At 47.4% G+C, this 24,302-nt stretch overlaps 1 protein-coding gene across 1 annotated transcript; it reads right to left on the bottom strand.

The window, feature by feature from the left end:
- Positions 1–21,811: 21,811 nt before the first annotated feature.
- OLIG1 (oligodendrocyte transcription factor 1) lies at positions 21,812–24,086 on the bottom strand. The gene has a single exon (XM_030915924.1). The coding sequence runs from the start codon at positions 23,984–23,986 to the stop codon at positions 23,177–23,179; it is 810 nt and encodes a 269-aa protein (XP_030771784.1). The 5' UTR covers positions 23,987–24,086; the 3' UTR covers positions 21,812–23,176.
- Between the last annotated feature and the right edge of the window lie 216 nt (positions 24,087–24,302).

The following is a 24,302-nucleotide window of genomic DNA, read 5'->3' as shown; positions in this document are numbered from 1 at the left end:
TTTCTTTTCCTTTCTTTTAAACGGAGTTTCGCTCTTGTTGCCCAGGCTGGAGTGCAATGGTGCGATCTTGGCTCACCACAACCTCCGCCTCCTGGGTTCAAGCAATTCTCCTGCCCAGGCTCCCAGGTAGCTGGGATTACAGGTGAAGTGCCACCATGCCCAGCTAATTTTGTGTTTTTAGTAGAGACGGGGTTTCTCCATGTTAGTCAGGCTGGTCTCGAACTCTCAACCTCAGGTGATCTGCCCGCCTTGGCTTCCCGACGTGCTGGGATTACTAGCGTGAGCCACTGCGCCCAGCCTATTTTGGTGTATTTCCTAGAATAGCTTTCTTCTGTAATTTACATGTGAATAGACGGGTAATACAGATTAAAAATACACACATAATGTTTTTGGATTTCCAAAGTGTTTTTATTAAATTAAACGTTAAATAATTGAGGCCTTGAGAAATGTGTGCCCTAGAGTGAATAATTCCCTTATTTTAAAAATAAACCTTTTATTTTGGAATCATTTTAAGTTTACTGAAAGGTTGCAAAAATAGTTCAGAGAGCTCCCCTATACTCCTCACCCAGCTTTCCCTATTGTTAACAGCTTACATAACTACATTTGTCACAACTAAGAAACACATTATTAATTTATTATTATTACATATTAATATATTATATTATTACATATAATATATGCAGTTAGGAGTGTACATTTTCTTAACCTGCTTCCTTCACCATGTAAATAAACATTTTTTATGTCTCTAAATATTCTCATTATCATTTTTTAAAAGAAGAAACTAAGGTAATGAGTATGACCGTCCAATCAGTTAGGTTCTAGGTAAAATACAGTGTCTAATCAGAAAGTATCTGTCTAATCTGGTAGTGTCTATCAGAAGGCTGCTTCCAGCAAAGCCCTGGTCATGGGGGCACCCTCTGGAGGGGAGCTTTACCCAGGAGTACCCTGTCCCCAGCCAGGAACCTGCCCCAGTATCCATGCCAGGGGCTACCGAATGCCTTTGGCGGCATTAGCTGTGAGCCTGGGTCTGGCCTTTGCAAAGGAGATTCTGAATGTGAGCAAAGGGATCCCAGGCATTATCATTTCCAGCTTCTCTTTTTAAACATTACTTTAGAGATAGAATATTTTCATTATAGAAATTTTAAAAAATGTATATAGAACAAAAGAAGCAAGCATAAATTATTCCTGTGCAACCACTCAGAGAGAACCGCCGCTGTCAACAAGTAGTTAGGTATTTGGAATCACACTGCTTTATAATTTACTTTTTCACTTACATCAGAATCATTTTCCTCTTACATTTAATATTCTTATAAAATTTCACCCCGGGGGTGGCATAGAATTCTATCTATGACTTTATCTTAATTATTTGATACTATCTTACATTTTTGGATCTTCAGGTTTGTTTCTAGCTATTTCCTATTATAAAAGGTACTGAGATTTTTTCCTATTATATTTTTTACTTGTATATTTTTTCTATTATATATATTTTCCTATTACAAAGGGTGTAACTAGGTAACACACCTTATTCTTTCCTCGGGAAAGATCCTCAAAGGTGGGATTAGTGGGTTAGACAGAGGTTGCCCAGTTGGTGCCTTTCCTGGGTGCTGTTTTCCAAGAGCTTCAGAAAAAAACAAAAACAAAAGCAAAAAAGAAAACCCTGAATTTCACTGCATTTGGTGGGGGAAACATTGTGAAAGTGAGATTCTCAGAAGAAAACACCAAACCCTCATCATGTCTTTGGAAAATGGATTAGAAAGTTCTGTCTGGTCAACTGTGATCCCACACAAGCAGACAGGTGTGTACAGGAGTGGGGGAATCAATACAGACACGAGCACCCCAAAAGACTCCCAGGACCTGGCAGAAAGATGATCAAAATAAAAAATAAGGGCTGGACGTGGTGGCTCATGCCTATAATCCTAGCACTTTGGAAGGCTGAGTTGGGCAGATCACTTGAGAACAGGGGTTCGAGACCAGCCTGGCCGACATGGTGAAACCCCATCTCTATTAAAAATACAAAAATTACATAGGCACATGTCACCCATGTAATCCCAGCTACTTCGGAGGCTGAGGCAGGAGGATCGCTTGAACCTGGGAAGTGGAGATTGCAGTGAGTGGAGATCATGCCACTGCACTGCAGCCTGGGCGACAGAGCGAGACTCCATCTCAAAATAAATCAATAGGAGGAAACAAAAGAAGCAATCACACATTGTCATTTGGTGGCTCAAAATCATGTTACTGCTGTGAATTATCACATGTTGAAGATACACACACAAGATCAAAGCACGTGTAAGTTACATCAAGCTCTTCACTTCTTCACGCAGAGCTGAGACTTGCTACTGCCCATATTACCGCTGTGTTGCTGGACTCTCAATTCCAGGATACTTTTGAGCTTGAAGCCTGTGTGAATTTATTACAATTGAACGTATCTGAATTATCTCTACATGATGATGGTTCTGCTATCTTATTGAATGAGAATTGCTGATTTTGGTTTTAGTTTATGCTAAGTTGAATATGGGATTGGACATATAATAATTATATATATATATATTTGAGACAGAGACTCACTCTATCATCCGGGCAGGAGTGCAGTGGCACAATCTCAGTTCACTGCAACCTTGAACTCCATGGCTCAAGCGATCCTCCCTCCTCACCCTCCTGAGTAGCTGGGACTACAGACACACGTCACTATGCCTGGTTAGTTTTTGTGTTTTTTATAGAGATGGGGTTTCAACATGTTGTTCAAGCATGTCTTGAACTCCTGATCCTGCCCACCTCAGCCACCCAGGCATATGATTTTTAAGAAAAAGTTTCTAAAGCATTTTGCCAAGTATAAAAGAGGAATGTTTTAAAGTTGTGCTGAAAAAATATAATAAAAATGCTAAAACTATATCAGCCTCAGGTACATTTGTTGTAACACTGTGTTAATTAAAAACAAAGTCTACTAGCTCTATAAAAGTCACAATCCTCTGGCCGGGCATGGTAGCTCAGGCCTGTAATCCCAGCACTTTGGGAGGCCGAGATAGGCGGATCACCTGAGGTCAGGAGTTCGAGACCAGCCTGGCTAATATGGTGAAATTCTCTCTCTACTGAAAAAACTCTGTCTCTACTGGGTGCCTGTAATTCCAGCTACTTGGGAGGCTGTGGCAGGAGAATCGCTTGAACCCGAGAGGCGGAGGTTGTAGTGTGCCGAGATTGTGACACTGCACTCCAGTCTGGGCGACAAGAGCAAGTCTCCATTTCAAACAAAGAAACAAACAAACAAACAAACAAAAAAAGTCACAATCCTCAGCAAACACTGTCTATAGTGGGAGTTGATTTTAAATGGATTAAGTGGGGCAAGCTCCACAAAGGGTTTGCTTTAGCTCAGGCATGGCGCTATCCTTCACCTCTAACTCCTGGGAGAGAGAAGCCAAACAGTGAATGTCTTAACGAAATAAAAACAGATGCCAGGAAATAGAAAGATGAACTATACGTTCATAAAATAAGAAGACTAGAATTTCCTTGGGCACCCATGTGGCCTGTGGAACTGGCCTTTCCTGTGTTTGAAATGCACGTTTATTTTGCATTTTGCAACCATGGGTATTCCTAAGCAAAGCCCTCACATCGTGTATTTATTTCACAGCATAAGATTGGTAGCCAGAGGAGCTGTCGGCATAGTGTTCTCAACATTTCAGTTCCATTATATAAATTCTTCAGAGATCTGGGAAAGAGTTTACTTTCTGGAATGGTCTTGTTTTCTATTTGAACACACAATTGGAGCAGTTAGATTAAGATCGCATTCTGCTGCCTGACTCTCTGATAACCTGCCTTCCTCTCTGTCTTTCTCACTGCATCCTCTGTCCTGCCTTATCTTCCTTCCCCTGCTCTCTCCCTCTCTACTCCCCGTATTTATCTAGGGTCTGCTCTATTTTCGGGGACCCTGGAGAGAGCAAGGTGAAGGAGATCTCATCCCTGTCCTGGAGGACATGCAAGGGAGAGGGAGGCTGTCTCTGCCTGAGTGGTCAGAGAGGCGTGGGGCTGGCATTGACACCAAGTCTGAAGAGTTTATAGCACTCTTTGGGAGGGACAAAGGGGGCACATGGAGGCTGACTGGATGGTGGAGCGAGCGGCTGCGAAGGCGGGGAGTGGCAAGTGCTGCGTTGGCAAATGCTGTGCCTGAGGGAAGAAGAGGGGAGTAGAGCAAGCTTGGGGGGCAAGTTGAGGAGGAGGGTGGTCCTGGATGACTAGCCACGGGTTGGGATTGGGAATTTCTGTGTTTTTGGTATTCTGTCCTACAGGGATTTGGCTCATCAGACTGATAAATGCTAATCAAAAGTGCTCAGCAGGCTGGGTGTGGTGGCTCACACCTCTCATCCCAGTACTTTGGGAGGCTGAGGTGGGTGGATCACTTGAGATCTAATACAGGTCTTATGTCTACTTTTTTGAGAGACTCCCCAGCTCCTCGTGGAAGATGGAGAAGCCAGCTGGGTGTATGCATTAGTCACATATTTCAGCCAAACAGTCTAATAAGACACAGGGATGAAACCCTTCACTTCTACCAAACTGGAGGATTATTTTCTAACAGATAACCTTGTACTATCATGAGTCTGTTTATGCCATTGAAATGCCATTGCATAATCTAGTCTGCTTTGATGATATAAATAATATCTGCTTCCCTAAAGGAAACTGTCCCTAGGCCCACAGGGAGCCTGGGGTGGTCTCATAGGGGTTGTGTGGCTGGAACCCCATGGATAGCTCAAGATGGAATCAGAAAGTCTCCTGGCAGGCTGCTTCTCACTATGGCCCTGCTATGGCCCTGCGGAGAGCCACTGCGAAAGCTCCCGCCACAGCTGGCCGGAGGAGGTGATCAGTCTTCGGGACAAACACGTGTGTGTTCATGGGATTCCTGTGCAGGCCCACAGGCCAACTGTGAGCACTGTGCCGACTTCAGGAAGCGAGCTAAGAAGTTTGAGGCCTGTTGGGTTTTGAAGCGGAGGCGTCTTTTCTACCGGAGCTGCCCCCCAAACTGAAGCAATTGACTTTTCAGGCCATGTGTCTGTGGTCCCTGTACGTCTCCAGGTCAGACAGGAAGGCAGCATTGGACTCTCATTTTAAAATTAGAAAACGGATACTAATGTCCTCATGGCCTCCAGATTCCCTACTTTTTTCTCCTTCTTTTAAAACCTAGAAGCCCATGGGGGATGATTAGAAATGATGTAATTTGAGAGGAAAAAATAGCATCGTCAAAGAGCGTCTGAGACTTGGCATCATGGCTCCCCCACCCCCGGGAAGTATTCCAGCTATTCCTGGCTGAACCCGTTGTGAATATTCCCAGGGTGATTCCCTGAATACAGGCTCCCAAATCAGGAAGGAGCTTCGATGATCACCCTTATCGATGGGGTTGAGATCATTGTGCAGGGGCTTGAGGGAGCCTCATATTTTGCTTTTCAAAAAAAAGGGCTCGGCTTTTATATCCACTCTCCCAGCAACTCCCGCAAACCTCCCTCACCTTCTGCCAGCCAAGAGAAATCTGAGTGTTCCAGGTTTCTTTGAAATGGAAACCTCAGTAAATGAGATCCAAGACTGACTTTATGAATTTGTTTCAATGCTGACTCCTGTTAAATCAACAAAGAATAAAAAATAAAGAAGAATTTAAATGTTGGAGCGACAGCCCATGTTTACAGTTTAGCAAAACAGCGTTGCCCCAGAAATCAGTGAGAAAATTAGAGTGAGGATTGAGCTTTTGGTATCTGTCTGTATTATTTTGGCTTTTGGAACTCATACTATTCGTTTATCCTTCAATCTGGCATGATTTTGTAAGCTACTTGAAGACAGAAGCAGAGTTTAAAGGGACTGGAGCTCTCGGCACAGGTCAGTTTGCTCATTTCAAGTGTGGATCATAAACCTAGAATCTCCAGGAGCAGCTGAGGTTGGGCTGGGGTAGGGCAGAAGGGAGTAGAGGAGACCATGGCCCGACGAGGGTGTTTTATCCTCCTTCAGCTCTAACTTACTGGGCCATGTGGAAGCTGGGCTGTGTGACCGTGTCTTCTAATTTTTCTAGAGAAATTCAAGATCTGCATTTTTCATGAAAAATCTTCCAATTTGCAAATGTTGATGACTAATTAATGTAGTTGATAGAGTTCAACTCAGTTGAATTAGTTCAACATACACCTGCAGCTGCTTTTACCCACAGGCATTTAAGGCTGCCTTTGGTTTAGAAACTAGTTTAGAAACTGGAGACTCTCAGGCAGAACAGCCACTGACACTGGACCCTCTCAAGTCAAGTCGTTCCATCCCTGGGCAGCCATGCACAACCGGCTGTGCTCGCCTGTGGAGTTTTAGAAACTGCATACCCACCCAGCTTCAACCCCAGCCCAGAGTTCTTCAGGAGTGGAAACTAGACGAGTACCTGTTTTTATAAAATTATTATTCTTATGATTATGAGGCAGCATCTTGCTCTGTCACCCAGGCTGGAGTGCAGTGATGTGATCAAAACTCACTGCAGCCTCAAACTCCTGGGCTCGAGGGATCCTCCCCATTAGCTGGGGCTACATGTGTGTGCCACCATGCCCAGCTAATTTTTTGTTTTTTTTTTTTTGGTAGAAATGAGGTATTGCTGTATTGCCCAGGTTGGTCTTGAACTTCTGGGCTCTAGTGATTCTCCTGGGTTTCCCAAAGTGTTGGGATTACATTACAGGTGTGAGCTACTGTGCCCAGACTGAAATTATATTTTGCTGTGGTAAAATATTCATTAATAAAGCTTACTGTCTTAACCTTTGTTTAAGCATACAGTTCAATGGCATTAAGAAGATGCACATTGCTGTGCAGCCATTACCACCATCCATCTGCAGAGCTCCTCTCATCTTGCAAAACCAGAACTCTGTCCCCATTAAACAGCTCCTCATTCCCTCCCCCAGCTCCTGGAAACCACCATTCTATGTTCCCTCTCTATGAATTTGTTCTACGCTAAGAACGTCACATAAACAGAATCATGCAGTATCTGTCTTTCTGTGACTGGCTTATGTCACTTAGCATAATGTCCTCAAGGTTTATCTATGTTGTAGCATGTGTCAGCATTTCCTTCCTTTTTTTTTTTTTTTTTTTTTTGAGATAGAGTCTTGCTCTGTCGCCCAGGCTGGAGTGCAGTGGCACGATCTCATCTCACTGCAACCTCTGCCTCCTGGGTTCAAGCAGTTCTCCTGCCTCAGCCTCCTGAGTAGCTGGGACTACATGTGCCCACAACCATGCCCGACTAACTTTTGTATTTTTAGTAGAGATGGGGTTTTATCATGTTAGCCAGTCTGATCTTGATCTTCTGACCTCATGATCCGCCCGCCTCGACCTCCCAAAGTGCTGGGATTACAGGTGTGAGCCACCGCACCCAGCCCTTCCTTCCTTTTTAAGGCTGAATAATATTCCATTGTATAGCTGCACCACATTTTGTGCATCCGTGTGTGTGTCAATGGACACTTGGGTTGATTCTGCTTTTTGGCTATTGTGAATAATGCTGCCGTGAACTTGGATGTAGAAATATCTGAGTCCCGGTTTTCAATTCTGGACGTGCTGTTTTTAAAGGTAGTGATTCTGATGAACCCTCTTACCTGGCAGTAGCCGGTCCCTTCTCTGCACTGCATTTCAGCCACATCGCCTGTTACATCACATCTACCTGATTGTTACAGGTAAATGCCTAGGAGCAAGGTTCTGACTCTAGGTGACCTAGCAGAAAAGGAATCAATGGAGGGAGAGTGGCCAGCTCATCAACTCAAGGAGGAGGCTGAGGAACCCACTTCAGGGGCAACCAGGACAAGCGAGATCCTGCTGCAGGAGTAGTCTACTTTGGATGCCACCACTCTCCCCATTGCCACTGGACAGTAGCTTCTATCACAGCTGGATTCCACCACTGGACTCTAGCCCAGGTGGTCTCCACCACCACCCACAGGTGCTCGTCTCCATTCTTCTGAAAGCTTGAGTCCGCTGCAGCCACCACAGATGTTCCCAAATAAGCCCCCTGCCTATACATCAACCCCCTGAGATCCAGCATCCTCGGCAGGAGTATTTGATTGGCCTCCCTTAGCCCATGGGCCCAAGCTCTAGGTGCCCAGGGTTGGGGAGAGGAAATAGATGCCACCTTTGGCTTCCAGAGGGCAGTAGGAGCCCTGCCTTTTGTGTGGCTGGGGATTCATAAGAACAGTCCTCATAACCTGCTGTGTGCTGGAGCTGGCAGGACCCACTCACCAGAACGCTTGTCTCTTCCCAGCTCCAGGTACAGGGACATCACACTGACAGCCTGGATTGGGCCACGATGGGAGTATTCACACCAAAGAAATGGGCAAAAAGGACACACTGGGGCTTTGCTGTTCCTTCAGAGAGCCATTTTGCCAGCACACCATTTGTTCGTACACCAGACAGTGAAAGTGACAGGTGTCATCTTTGAAATAAATAGTCAGTCATCTCTGCAAATTAGATTGTTGAACTGAGTTGAAGAAAAGAAGAGAGAGAAAGAGAGAGAGAGCAGAAATAAGCACACACACACAAAACCTGGATGTATATCTGCAGCTGCACAAACAATTTAGAGCAATGCCATCCAGTAGCAACAGAATCCAAGCCACATATGTAATGTTAAATGTTCCAATAGCTATATTAAACAATTGAGAGAAACATAACATTAATTTTAATAGTGTATTTCATTTAACCAGTATGTCTAAGAGGTTACCATTTCAGCTTGTAATCAATATAAAAATTATTAATGAGATAGTTTACATTTTTTTTCCTCTATGAAAAAGTATGTATTTCTAGCACGTATTTCACACCTGTGGCACATCCCAGTTCGGATGGACACATTCCCAGTGCTCAGGGGCTCCATGTTCCTAGTAGCTGCCACATTGGACAATGTAGGCCTAATGTATTTCAATAATGCTGTATGATGGTCTTCAAACCATCTCCCAGTGGTGGGTTATGAAGGACCGACTGTGTTCCTCTCTTACAGAAGTGGAGAATTAGAAATTCTCAAACCGAATCAAAGTGAGTTATGCATCTGCCCGTCTGCAACTGGCTGATCTGGGTAGAGGGTCGGTCATTTAATGAGGATACTATCTTATGAACAAATCATAAATATTGCTGATGGTGTCAAGCATAACCTTGCAAATGTATATGTGTGTGGGATGAGGTGGAAGAGGGAGAGAAGACAGGGCACCGTAACCTCAGGTGAGTGAAGATGTCTAAAAGATCCTCGCAGAACTACTAGGTTGGTTCTTCCCACTTTCCAGAAAACATATCTACAGGGTGAACACATGGAGATGCCAGAGGGAGGGGCACCTGGAGACAATGTAGGAGCTCTGGGGCCCTCCTCCATGCCATGCCACTGTCCTCCTTCACCTGGATCCTTTGCAATATCCTTTATCATAAACTGGTAAACATCAACAGAAAACATGTCTACCATATGTGCCTGCCAAGTGAACAGCTAGTCCCTGTTTAAAGATCCTCATGGAAACAGGTGCTTTCATTAGTGTTGGCAGGAATGTTCATTTTGGAGGGCAATTTGACAACAGCTATGGACATTTCAAACATGCAAACTCTTCAGCACAAGTGTTTTTCTACAATGATCATAGATACGAAAGTCCAATGCACAAGCCAAACTACATGAACAAATGTATTATTGCCAATACTGAAAATAAGGAAAATGGCCCTCCACGAGGGACAGGTTATGTCCATTCTGTGGAAAATGTGGCAGCCGTCACAAAATGGGACCTACGTATAAATGACGTGGAAAGAAAACCACAGCATATGTGGAAGTACACAAAGAAAAAGGCAAGTCGCCAATCTGAATAATATACTATTTTTGTAGGAAAACAAAATGTTTTTAGTGCAGGCATTGAAAGGAAAATTTGGAAGAAATACAATCAGGTTATATGCAGGTGTGGAACTATGATAGGAGGACTCAGGGAGGGAATTTTACTTTATATGCATTGATAATGTTTGAAACTCTATATTGATCTTGCATAGGTTCTATAATCATAGAAAGATATAAAATAATAAACAGACACAAAAACATAATTTAAAAGAAAAACACTGGCTGGGCACAGTGGCTCATGCCTGTAATCCCAGCACTTTGGGAGGCTGAGGGGGGCAGATCACCTGAGGTCAAGAGTTCAAGACCAGCCTGGCTAACATTGCAAAACCCCATCTCTACTAAAAATACAAAAATTAGCTGGGCATGATGGCAGGTGCCGGTAATCCCAGTTACTTGGGAGGCTGAGACAGGAGAATCACTTGAACCCAGGAAGTGGAGGCTTACAGCGAGCCGAGATTGTGCCATTGCGTTCCAGCCTGGGCAACAGAGCAAGACCCATCTCAAAAAAAAAAAAGAAAAACAAAAAGAAAAAGAAAAACAACCAGTGTTGCTGAGGCCACTGGGACACACGTTCTTGGGCTCTCCAGGTGGGAGTGTAGATTGATTCTGCCTTGCTGGAGTGACCTACTTGACAAATGCATTTGCTGATTCTACCCTAGAAGTTAATCCAAGGAGAAACTGATTTAGAACATATCTATGTATGTGCAAGGATGTTCATTACTGTATGATTTATATAAAAATGTTGAGGGGGGATGCAATGTTCATTTATAGGGAGATATTTCAATAAATCACAGGGTAGGCCAGGTGTGGTGGCTCAGGCCTGTAGTCCCAGCTACTCAGGAGGCTGAAGTGGGAGGATCGCTTGAACCCAGGTGGTCAAGGCTGCAAGGAACTATGATTGTGCCACTGCACTTCAGCCTGGGTGACAGAGTGAAAACTTGTCATAAATAAATAAATAAATAAATAAATAAAATCACAGGATAGCACACATTGGGATCCCCAGTTAAAAGAGTTATATAAGGGTACATTTATTGGCACAGAAAGGTATCATGATATATTACTAAATGAATAAAGCAGACTGTAAGCCTGCCTGTATAGTTTAATTCCAATCTGTATCATATATTTGATTATATGTGTGCATTTGCAAAGAAAAAAACCTGTAACTACATACATCGGGTTATCAGCAGTGGCTTTCTCAGAGTGGTGAGATTATAGACAGTTTTTGTCTTCTGCATTCTTTTTAAAATGGTCTAATTTATTTACAATGAGTACACGTAATCCCTTTATTATTCAAAAAAAATGATGGGGCCGGGCGCAGTGGCTCAAGCCTGTAATTCCAGCACTTTGGGAGGCCAAGACAGGCAGATCACGAGGTTAGGAGATGGAGACCGTCCTGGCCAACATGGTGAAACTCCGGCTCTACTAAAATAGCCGGGCATGGTGCCACTCACCTGTAGTCCCAGCTACTCAGGAGGCAGAGACAGGGGAATCGTCTGAACCCACAAGACGGAGGTTGCAGTGAGCTGAGATTGCAACACTGCACTCCAGCCTGGTGACACAGCAAGACTCCGTCTCAAAAAAAAAAAAAATAATAATAATAATAATAATGAAGATCCCTATTTCAAAAATTACAATTGAGAGTAGCTGCAAACTCCCTTTCTTTCCCTCCATAACAGTTTCAAGGTAGAAATGGTGAAGCCGTCATCCTGGCATCACTGCCTACGAATGCCGTGTGTAATGTGTGGATTGCCACCCAATGTCTGTGAATCTTGTTTTAAAGACTTTAACACTGTTTCAGTTGTGAATCATGGAATGTCATTTGATCTACAATGGCCAAGCATGATTAACAAATTCTCAACATGGGGGCTCTTTTTAAAATTCTCTGTGGTGTGTATGTGTTTAATTTAATTTATTATTATTATTTTTTTCCCAGACAGAGATTGGCTCTGTCACCCAGGCTTGAGTATAGCCGTGCAATCTCCACTCACTGCAACCTCCGCCTCATGGATTCAAGCGATTCTCCTGCCTCAGCCTCCCAAGTAGCTGGGATCACAGGTGCGCACCACCACGCCTGGCTAATTTTTGTATTTTTAGTAGAGACGGGGGTTTCACTATGTTGGTCAGGCTGGTCTTGGACTCCCGACCTTAGTGATTCACCCGCCTCAGCCTCCCAAAGTGCTGGGATTACAGGCATGAGATACTGTGCCTGGCCTAATTTTAAAAGCAAACAAACATCCAAGTTTTTAGGGGAAGGGGATTGAGTTATTCCAGCTGAAGAGGCTGTTTAGGGTTATCAAGGCTGTTTAGGGTTATCCCTGCGTGCAGTCATGCCCATTGTGCCTTTTTACAAGGCCCATGGTAAGCATTTTTCAAATGAATGGATTGATTTTAAAATCTGAGTGTAACATTGAACACATTCTGGAGTCTTCAGACAACGGCAGCATTAAAGATTGACTCTCTCTCTCTGTTCCTTGTCTTGTTGAACCATCTCCCAAGACAAGATTTAAGATTTTGGTGTGAGGGGCAGCAGTTTGTTGTGAGCATCAGCTGTTGCTTGGAAAGTAAAATCCCTTTATTTTTTCCAATTCAGGTGACATGGGGCCACGTTCCATGGCTCACTATGTTTGATTTTCAAGTGTGTTGTGATTCAATGGTCCCAGGAGTCAACAGGCTTCCCAGCCCAGGTGTTATGCTGCCACCTGGTGAGGGGGGAATGTGGGGGTTGGGAGGCACAGAGCCAGGGCTGAAGACCTGGGCCTGGTCGAGGGAGGTGCTCGCCCCCACTCCACACACACCCCCACCCCAGGGGTTGAGACATTGAGGCCAGAAGCTTTGCTGGATGGGACAGACCGCAGGACAACAGCTCACTCCAGCCTCACCACCTGCCCTCTCTTTTGTTGGGCTCAATTCCCTCCTCTGTGCTCCTCTGTGGACCCCAAGCCCTTAGCACAGGCCTGGCACTAACTAGCATCCCTGAGAAAATGCTCAGCAAAAGTTCAAAGGACTATTATTGCTACAGCTACTACTATGACTATTTCTAGAGGTTTGCTTAAAGCAAAACAAACTCACACCTGTGGTATCACAGATCCTGCATTCCTCATGAGGGCCTTCCCCACGGCTCTCCCGAGTGACAGCTGAATGGAATGGGAATCATTCCCTCAACAGAGGAAACGCAGCTCCCACCCAGAGCGGGGGAGATGAGACTTGCCCGTGGACACGTCTGCAATGAGAATGGTTCCAGGAGCTCTGCTGAGCCCATGTGTGCCTCATTGAATCCCACGAGATCAACACATTATCACTGCCATTTTACAGATGAAGATGTCAAGGCTTAAGGAGGTAAAGCACAAGGTAAGGAAGCTAGGAAGGGTAGGGTAGGGATTTAAAGGCAGAGGCCTACTGATGCCAGGGCTCTCTACCAGGGCACAGTGCCGCCCCTGTGACACCCTGTCGTACTGTCCTGGAATCAGCCAGCAGAGACAATGTCTGTGGAGATTTGAATTCGCCCCGTGCCTGGCTGTCATATCAGTGAGCTAATATCAGCTTTTCCTCCATCTGGCCAAGGGTGGGCAGGGACAGTGGGGCAGCTGTGGGAAACCAGGGGGAGGGGAGCAGGGGGTTTGCTGGTGGAATCTGAGAAAAATTGGTAGCACTGCTCCTGTCTGTATTTAAACATTTTATATTTTGTTAATCATGAATTTTTGCATCAATTTTGATTTTATATATGTGTGTGTGTATATATAGTTTTGTACTATATATATGTATGTGTATATATATGGCAACTATAAATATATATATATAGTTGTTTATTTTTTAATTGAGACCGAATCTCACTCCAGGCTGGAGTGCAGTGGCGTCATCTCAGCTCACTGCATACCTCCACCTCCCAGGTTCAAGAGATTCTTGTGCCTCAGCCTCCCGAGTGTCTGGAACTATAGGTGCCTGCCACCACACCCAGTTAATTTTTGTATTTTTAATAGAGACGGGGTTCACCATGTTGGCCAGGCTGGTCTCGAACTCCTGACCTCAGGTGATCCACCCACCTTGGCCTCCCAAAGTGCTGGGATTACAGGAGTGAGCCACCGTGCCCAGTCTTTAAAAAAAAATTGTATTAAAATATTCTTTATTATGATAGCTGAGTGTTTTTTGGGCCCCCTTCAATTTTGTGCCCATAGAAAGTGCCTCACTTACCTAATCCTGGCCCTATTTGCTTCTCAAGGCCGACTTTCTTCTTAAGACCCAAGTAGCAAAACGCAGTTCAAATCTAACTATTGTATTTTACTTTGGGAGACAAACTTAATTAACTTAATCAGAATATTTTTCTGACTCTGTCCTGTCAACCAGTGTGAAATGGCAAATTAATTAATGAGTCTGAACCAAAACATAGTTACTATTTAAAACTTTAACATTAATAAAATCTTGGTTCCCCTGCCTTCCCTTCCCTCCCCTCCCCTCCCCTCCTTTCCCTTTCCCTTTCCCTTTCCCTTTCCTTTCCCTTTCCTTTCCCTTTCCCTTCCCTTTCCCTTCCCTTTCCCTTCCCTTCCTTTCTCTCCTTCCTTCTTTCCTTTTTTATTTTAACAAGTGTTTCTGTGTAGCAAACACAGGCTGAAACCTGCTTTGGGTAACACGCTCTGAATTTAGATGACCACAAAATCTATTTTGAGAAATAATGGCTCACTTATTAATCACTCACTCATGCCGACACCTAGGAGGTGGGCGCTCAATAAGTGTTTGTTGGCCAAAGGAATGACTACTGGGGACAGACCCCAGCCTCACTGGCAGGGAGAGCCTGGCCCCCAGCACCTTGCCGCAGAGGCTCCCCTGGGCCTGACTGAGCCCCATTCAGCCCCCATGTGCAGAGGATGACTCAGCCGGTGACTTCATTCACCCAGTCTGGTGTTTATCCACTCGCCACAAACCGGTTGATACTGTTTGGAGCTACCCTGAGGTGACGCTCTGCTGGTGGAGAATGACATGCAGTCAGCTTGTGGCCTCTGGGGCCAAAACAGCTGAAACGCTGTGGCTTCTGAAGAACCCATTGTCTGCTGGTCAAGCCTGAGGACAAGCAAGGTCCTGGTGCTGTCCCCCAGCTCTCTCTGAGAGGCATTTTGGCTCCCGTGTGGGTGCGGGACAGACCACAGCAGGGGGCCCTAGCAGGGCTCTGACCCCATGCTTGGAAGAATAGGGCCTGGCATGGGGTTCCCTCATAGAAGCCCCTCAAAAAACACTGTGGAGGTCCAGTTAGAGCTGGAAGGAGCTGATGAGTTTAGAAGGCAGCTTTGCTGATTCCAAATGCATTCTTACTTGGTACCATCTGATGCTGTCATGGGCCCTTGTAATAGATTGCAAGAGAAGATGGGAATGACTGAGCATACACTGGTGCTTTTTAAATTTCTTTTGAGACAGTCTTACCCTGCTGCCCAGGCCAGAGTACAGTGGTGTGATCACAGTTCACTGCAGCCTCAGCTTCCTGGACTCAGGTGATTCTCCCAACTCAGCCTCCCCAGTGGCTGGAACTACAAGCACACCACACCACACCACTACTTTTTTGTATTTTTTGTAGAAATGGGGTTTTGCCCTGTTGCCCAGGCTGGTCTCGAACTCCTGGGCTGAAGCAATCCTCCCACCTCAGCCTCCCAGAGTGCTGGGATTACAGGTGTGAGCCACCACGCCTGGCCTCACACTAGTGCCTTTGAAAGCAGCTGTCACAGTACACATCACTATGGAAATAATCAATTTCCAGACAATGGAAAAAATTCTGTCAGTGGCAACAAGAAAAGCATCAGCAGGTACAATAGGCACTGTGCTTAACGGTTTATCCCACTGCCTCATTTAACCCACAGGGAGGTGGGTCCTGTTCTTACCCTGACCTTACAGAGGAGGAGACTGAGGCACCGGAGCTCAAGTAGCCTACTGAAGTCACAGCCATGGAGTGGAGTGATCAACTGGAGGCACGACCAAATCGGGCAACACACAGCCAGGTCTTTAAAGGGAAGAGGGAGGAGGGAAGACAGGAAGATGGGAGAGGAGATTGGTGCCTGATTGTGTTTGGACACAGCAGGGTTCTCGGGAGCGGAGGATGGGAGGGGGAAGGTCGGGCATCCATCTCTCCAATCTCCTGTGGCCATCTCTGTTACAGTAGCCAGCCCCACACGCCTTCCCCCACAGCCTCACCAGAGCAGTTCATGGTTCAAAGCCGACAGCCCATCATCTGAGTTACTGTGAATATAAAATACAAAAGGCATTTCCAATACCCTCATAGCCCCTAGAACCACGGAGACCATGGTCACAAGTGAATTCAGAAGTTGTCTATTAAATGGGGTGCTGTAATGTTCAATTGTATTTTTTCCTACACTGGACATCCTTGCACTGATAGAGGCTCATATGTAGGCTGTACCTTCTGCCCCTGGCTGCGGGGAACCAGGACTGCAGAAGAAGCATGTGACTGAAGCCACCAGAAGCAAGCGAATGGAACAAAACCACCACCACCACCACCACCACCACCACCGCCACCATCACCACCACCACCACCATCACAACCACCACCACCACCATCACCACAATACAAATACTCTCTTTAATTGGTCCTCTGGGTAGATAAAATGTTATCAAATCACCTCCAAGCTTTCTTTACTGATTCTTCATCTGCTCAAACTATTTTTAAAGATTTAAACAGAATGACACCTAATGATCACTGTCTGAGGAGTTGCAGGTTTTTGTTTTCTTGCCTGTCACACTCAGTGGTGACCGGGACGAAGAACATGTATGTGTTGAAGGGCGCGGGCTGTGTGACGCCTCCCTTCTGCCCCATCTGCAATCCTTGACGTCTCGCTACCCACATTCTTAGATCAGGCTCCACCAGGTCTGGAAATTTTGGAAATAAAAATCAGATAAAAAAATGAAAAAGTGAAACTGAAAAAAAAGAAAGCTAAAAGTGAGATGACCTAAAAGAATGACCCCATGGTCTCAGGGTATTTTGGCTCAAGAAAGTGGCAAGACATTGACGCCTGGATCATGCATTGGTTAGACATGCAATGAACAGAAGCAGCCACAGCCAGACGTGGGGCGGGCACTGGGGTCCAGGTGGAGTGCCCCAGCCTTGCCCCAAGAGCTGAGGGGAGGAAGGAAAGTGACCCCTCTCCACATTACAACAATGATAGAGAGGACAACCCTTGGGGGCTGTCTTTCTTCTAGACAGAGCCTCATTTCTTTCTGTGTCCAGCTGCTACGACTTCCCTGAACTGGCTTCAGCTTCTCCTGTCTCTATATCTTCACGTTTCTGTTTTCTCATCTGTAAAATGGGGATAATGCTGGTGCCTACAAAATGAAAGCATATATGTAAAATGCTTACAGCACTGCTTGGTGCCCAATAATACAATGAATTCTTTTTTTTTTCTTTTCTTTTTTTTTTTTGAGACGGAGTCTCGCTCTGTGGCCCAGGCTGGAGTGCAGTGGCGCAATCTTGGCTTACTGCAAGCTCCACCGCCTCCCGGGTTCACGCCATTCTCCTGCCTCAGCCTCCCAAGAAGCTGGGACTACAGGCGCCCGCCACCACGCTCGGCTAATTTTTTTTGTATTTTTAGTAGAGTTTCACCGTGTTAGCCAGGATGGTCTCGATCTCCTGACCTCGTGATCTGCCCGCCTTGGCCTCCCAAAGTGCTGGGATTACAGGCATGAGCCACCGTGCCCCGCCAATACAATGAATTCTTATCAGCACTATTGTTATTTTTATTTCTAGTAGAACTGCTCTGCCATTTCTGCAATGAGTAGCTTCTCCTTCCCACCTGCCTGCCCCCAGGTGAGTTAGCTTTTGTTTTTTCTTGCTTTTTAACCTCACAGACGAGTCTTCTCATCTGCTCTTGCAATTTTGAAGTCTCCTGGTCGTATGACTTTGGCATTCTCGAAGGAGTTACCCACATCACTTCGAAGCTTCTGGGACACAACAGCCCTTATGGAATCCCAGTGCTGGGAGCCTGTTTCCTGGGCCCCATGGCCTGCCTTGGATTGGTTCTCCAGGTACAGGACCTGTCAGGGGCATCTGTCCTCGATTTCAGGCCACCGCTGCAGAGGGGCCTGTTGGAGAGTCACTCATGTCCATGAAAAACACTCAGCAAAAAGATGCTGACGACGTTGCCACAGGTTCCAGCAGGGTCAGAATGTCTAGTGTCGGCGTGAAAACACTGTGAGGCGGCCAGGAGGAGAAAGTCTCCGAAGCTGTGCCCTCAGAAGCCATTTTCTCCTCGCACCCCACTGCCCTTGTCTGTCAGCTGCCTGCTTGCTCACTTTCTGAAACTCGAGTGACAAACCTGCAACCGTCAGAGGATCTGTCACAGAGGTGGCCTTGCCTCTGCCACTCCCTGTCACCAGTCTGGGCCTTTCTTGGGGCTAGGGGGCGAGGCTGCCGAGAAAGTTCAGGTGACTCAACTACAGCCAGGTCAGCCAGCAAGGGATTGGTCCTGAGCCTATCTCTCCTGGATGCTACCCGCAAGGACAGACCACAGGCTGAGCGGAGAGCCTGGAAGAGACCAGAGCACCGAGATTTTCCATGGGGCAGAAGAACATGCTCAGCTCTGGGTGGGGACCTCCTGTTGGGATTCCCATTCCCTGTCTCACCAGGACAGAGCAAGGAAGCAGCCTGTGCTTCCCCAAAGCAGGCGCTAGTCCCTGGCCTTGCTGCCTCTGACCACCTCTGTGGCTTTGACTGTGGTTCCCGACCATCCTGGGCCTCAGTTGCCTTATTCAGTAGGGAGAAGAGACAATGGATGATTTGCGAGTGCCTTTGCCTGCCAGCATCCATGAGACTCAGATACGATTTGGTGTCTGAGGCCTTGGTCCCAGGTAGTGGCCTACCTGTGTGCTCTGTCCTCTGTGGTCACTGCAGAAGGCTGAGCATGGACATAAAATGCATTCTTTTTGCTTTCAATAAAGGCATTCCTGCCCCCGCCACCACCCACCACACACACACACACACACACACACACACACAAGTGTCATGCAGCCTGTAGAGTTTAAGGACTTGGAATATTCAGCTGCTTGTCCTGAGCTCAGAGCCTGGCCTCTCAACAGCAGCAGGAGGGAAAGGGGAAAGTTTGCGGAGAGCTCTTAATCCCATGTGAGCAGAAAGAATGTGGCTTGGTTTCTTTTCAGGCATTTCAGCTTTTACGCTGGGCTTAGTTAAAAATGACAGAATGGGAACTGCTTAAGAATGATTTCCCAATGTCTCCATAAATAACGAGACTAGTTTGTGTGTAGGTTTCGAGGAAGATCTTGCTACTCCAGTTTTGCACTCTAACTGAATCTTACTTGGAAACAGTATTTCTAACATCTTTCCCCACAACTAAAATCTGCTGGATAAAAGTGAATTCATGTTTTTGAAAAACATGGCATTTTTCACCCCATTGCTTTGTGAGCCTACTTGAGTGAATGTGGTAATCTTATTGAGTATGTATTGGTGTGCAGAAGAGGGAAGAGGCAGTGAAGAAGCAGGAAAATACCTTATAAGGGAAATATACTTTCCCAGTCAATGCACTGTATACCCAGCGAGCAAAAGCGTCAATTGAATGACTCTTCTCAACCATCACCTTGCTTTTGACAAGTTCATCAGGTATCTTTCTATGGCAGAAAGAAAAGCCCCCTTTTTCCTGGCTGGCTTCCTCAACACAACAGGAGGCTGCAGGGGGTCTAGTTAGCAGGCTGAGGCTCTCTTGTTCCCAGCCTCACCTGAGTACCTAAGCATTCAGGAAAGACCAAACACCTCAAAGCAGAGTGCAACATGGAAGCACTGTTGTTCATCATCTACACTTCAGTAAGTGGAAATATTTTCCATGATTGGAGAGGAGCCTCTTCCTCGAACGAGCTGCTTATCCTCTAAGCTGTATATTTCCCAAGGTTACAGTTTTATGCCTAGTGTCATCAGTTTTCCTTAGAGGAGAACATCTGTAAATAGACCATCACTGCGGGCTAGGCAAATCCCATCGTGTATTTATTCTGCTCTCTGTTTACTGATTGCTCACCTGGACTCCAATAGCTATAACAACATAATTTCTCAGCGCCGTGTGAATTTTCCCATTAGGTTCAGTTTACTCTAATTGCCGGGACCTCACTTTGGTGGTTGGCTGGATGCAGGAAACTTCTTTGGCAGTGAGGCGTTTTTTGGTTCCTTCTCATCTTGCTTCTGAGGTGTTAGAGTGCCTTTCTCCAAGAACCTTACTAAGACCCTCCCAGCTGTCCCAACCCCTTCAAAGACTAGCTTACACTTGTTCCTTCTGCACAAAGCCCACTCCAGCTAAAATCAAGTAAGGTGGGCAATTCAGCTAGCTCCTTTGCTGGTGTGACATAGCACTGAAGATTTCTAAAAGCAGCTCCATGCTCTAGAACCCACATGTCTAAGCTTAAACTCTGTGCATGCAGAATACACTGCCCTGCCATACACAGATGTTGAGCAGTCTGACTTTGCATTGTGGACACTGTATATAATTACCTTTTACCTGTTTCATCCTACAGGACTCTTCAATGCTTGCTGGTACTATTTTTCAGGATGTAAACTCCTTATATAGAGCAAGTCTGCTAATCTTGCTTGGCACAATGGCCAAAAACACACTGCATGCAGGCAGATAAGTATTTTGATGGCACCTGAAACAGCCCGTGTATCCTTGCTAAGTTTATTTATAGCCTTTGACCTTTCTGAAAAGCATGATAAGCTGTGGTTTTCTTGATTAAATTAAAAAAAAAAATCACACACATACAGTGTCACCTTTCCTATAAGGCATGGGCTACTTGTTCCCATTTACAGGTAGAGACGGGCAGACCCATTTTCTGCCCTGTAGCTTTGTGCTTCTTTTAGAGATGATGTCTGGAATGACAGTGGCATCTAGGTGCTGGTGTTGAACTGTGGGAGAAATTGTTTCTAATCCCTTAGAAGTATTTTTGTTTCAAGGAGAACCTGAATTACTTTTGATTTCATTGATTTTCACTTTTTTACCCTGCCCCTTGCCAAGATATAAGGTAAGCAAGGACAGGCGTTGAATAAACAGAAGGCCAGAGTTCAAATCTACAGAACTTTTTATGAAAGCTGGTGACTTTGCTGGTGGCAATCTAGGAAGCATGAGAAATCCTCTTTTGGAATGAGTTGGTGCACAGAGCACCTTCTCCCATGCCCTCTCCTGACTTCTTAAGGAAATAGACACGGCATGGTAGCCAGGCAATGCCATCTGTCCAGCCACCTCCCACCTCTTCCCCCACCTCCAAAGTGAGTGCTCATTTTCTCTAAACGTATATATGCCTCAAGTAAACCAACATGGATAAAATTGAGTAAGTCTCTGGGTTTTCTTTAATTTTCATCAGGTAAAAGGGGACACTACTTCTCTACTACTCCCCTACATTAAACAGTGGTTGAGTTTCATTAATAACTATGCAGTGTTTCAATACTGCAATGTGAGCAGGTCAGCCTTCCAAGTTCTTCTTAACAGCACCAAACAGACAGAAGAGCTTTCTTGTCCTCTTAGGTGAAGACAATTCCAACCTGATTTAAATGATAGGGTAGGTGGGTGCAGCAGCAGGAAGCTCATACTTGTGTGGTGTTAAGCTTCTGTCCAAGGATATAGAAAAGGTGGCTATCCCAGAAAGATGTTGAGCTACAATTTTATGATAAAGGTATTGCTTAACCCATTTTCCAGGGGATGAAGTTGTAGTTAAAACAGACCTATGCCTGAAGCTTGGCAAAGAATGAATTCCTGGAATTGCCTCTCTCCCTTCTCCATTCCATTCTCTATCCCACCCACCCACTTACCTACAATCCTCACATTTCCCACGGATGCCTGAACTTGAACTACAGTTGCCTGTTCATTGGATTATTTTACAAATCAGGAAGTCACGTTTTAAAACGTGGGACCCCGGTCATTTGCCTACCTACCTTCACCCCGAGGTTCTAAATCCACTAGGATACAAGGACTTTTTTATTACCAAACAAATCAGCCAAAAAATGTAAAAAAATCAGACTTTAAATGTTTTATTTTGTTGATTCTGTACAGCGTCAGGAAACAAGGTTAGAAGTAAAATAAAAGTGCCAATTAAATTCAGCTACTACCAACAACCAAAACCTTAAACGCAGAAAAAAATCAAAGCAAACTGCGGAAAGGTCATAGCATAACCTTGGGTAAAGGAATTTGTTAACGTCTGTAACAAATCGAAACTGACTACCTATGTAGCTCTTCAACTGCAAGACGGCGAAAAGGGAGACTTGCGGGCCGCGCTGGTCAAGGGCCCGGCCCGCTAATGAGCAGCGGAAAGCGCCTTCCCGCCGTCGCCACCGCAGCTGGGATCCGCCGAACAGCGAGCGGTTCAGGGCTCCCGGTCCTCCTGCGTGTCTTTTAATGAGAACGTTAATTAGCGATCTTGACAGGACGGCTACTGTGAAACGCCTGGTTACCTATTTTAGTAAATCGGGAACACTGCGTGCAAGGCGGTTGGTTTTCGTTTTTAAGCAAGCTTAAATGTTGGTTACGCTACTTTTGGGGAAAGGGAGGCAAAAGGTGAATCTCGCGTTCTAAGTTGCCTTCTAAGAAACCCCCAGGATTTAAGAGCGAAAACTCTCTTTGACAAAACACTGGTTGCGCGAGTGTTAAATACAGTTCTCCAAACAGCTGGTCTACAAAAGCCGACCCAAGTTCCAACCCAGCGCATCCTGCGTCGTCCTCGTCCCTACCCACCGCACCCGGACGCTGACCACCTGTCCACCTAGGGTCCGTCCGTCTGCCACGTCCCAGACCGTCCGCACCGCCTAACTGGTCTTTTTCTGCCTCTTGAGGTCCGGCAGCCTCCTTTGATAGGACCTGGCCGGCGGGAACAAGGGCGCCCGTGGCCTCTGGCCGAGGAGAAGGAAAAGAACCACCCCTCCGCCTCCGCCGCTGCTCGAGCGCAGCCCCTAGTACTGAGAGCCGGAGTGCTCCGCTCCGGGGAGGTCACGCTCGGGGATGGCCTCTCGCCGCACCCAGGGCGCGCCAACCACGGCATGGCGCCCTCAATTCTACATCGGCCCCGCGAAGCGCACAACTCCAGGGACAGGGAGAGAGATGTGCCGGGTGAGAGTGAGCACTTTCTGCCTAAAGACGCTGGAACCGACCCAGAACCCCAAACAGCCCCGAGGCGCCATCGAACAACCGCTCCGGTCACTTTAACTTCCCAGGGGTGGGGGAGGGGAAGGGGGTGCCCGACAGTCCCTTGCTCTGGACTGGAAGGTTCGAAATGCTCTCCTTGCTCGGCCTCGCTCTCCCTGACGCAGGGAGCAGGAGCGCGGAGAAGCTGAGCGGAGGAAGGCCGGGCCGAGGACGCGCCCCAGGCCCAGGCTGGCCCTCACTTGGAGAACTGCGCCTGCACCGCGGCCAGGCCCAGACTGGCCGGGACCAGGTGCGGGAACTTGCACACGGCGCAGGTGCAGAGGCCCGGGCCGCCTGTGCCGCCGCCGGGGAGAGCGAACTGGCCGCATGGCGGCTCCTCCAGCGCCAGAGACAGGTACTTGGCGGGGCGCAGCGCGTCGGGGGGTCCCACGGCGCCGGGCGCCAGCAGCACGGAGCCGGGCGCGGCGGCGAGCAGGGGCAGCCCGGCCAGCAGCAGGCGCGGCGCGGCGGGCCCGGCGCCCTCGCCCAGCGCGCGGCGCAGCTCCTGCAGCGAGCTGCCCAGTAGTAGGATGTAGTTGCGGGCGAGCAGCAGCGTGGCGATCTTGGAGAGCTTGCGGCCGGGAGCGCCCTGGCAGTGCGCCGCTGAGTAGGGCAGGATGACCTCGCGCAGCGCGTCCATGGCCAGGTTCAGGTCCTGCATGCGCTTCCGCTCGCGGCTGTTGATCTTGCGCCGCAGCTGCTGCTGCTGCTCCTCCTTGGCGTCCGGCCGGGCGCTGCTGCCCGCGTGCGCGCCGGCCCCGGGCCCGGGGCCTGGAGGCTCGGCCGGCGCCTCCGGCTTCTCGCGCGCAGCCTTGGGGAGGAGGGGGGCCGTCGTGGAGGAGGAGGAAGTGGAGGAGGTGGTGGAGGAGGAGGAGGAGGAGGGCGGCTGCCTATAGCCCACCAGCTCGTAGAGGGAGGCCCCGAGCTGCACGTCTCCGGGCCGCTGTGGCCGCAGCATGGTCCCGGGGGCCGCGTTCACGCGCGCCTGGGAAACCGCATAGTACATCTGGGAGGCGGTGGGGGCGGCCAAGGACGCCCTTCAGGAACGCCCCGGGGTGGGCCCGTCGGCAGGCCGCCCCTCCCAGCGGACCTGCGCTTGGGGAGCCGATGGTGGGGCCCTGGCCCGCGCCCTACCCCTTTAAACCCGGCTTGGGAACCTGCGGGGCAGCGGGCGGCGGGGCGCAGCCAATGGAGGCGCGAGGCCGGGCGCAGCCGCGTGTTCATTGGCTGCTTGCGCCGGGGCCGCGCAGAGGTGCGGCTGGCACCGCTCTAGGAGGTTATTGTGAGCGCCTGCGCCAGCGGCGAGGGACAGGCCCACTGAG

The sequence above is a fragment of the Rhinopithecus roxellana genome, chromosome 13 (genome assembly GCF_007565055.1).
Source record: "Rhinopithecus roxellana isolate Shanxi Qingling chromosome 13, ASM756505v1, whole genome shotgun sequence".
Lineage (NCBI taxonomy): Eukaryota > Metazoa > Chordata > Mammalia > Primates > Cercopithecidae > Rhinopithecus > Rhinopithecus roxellana.
Note: the sequence above shows the minus strand (reverse complement) of the source record. Positions and strands in the feature narration are given on the sequence as shown.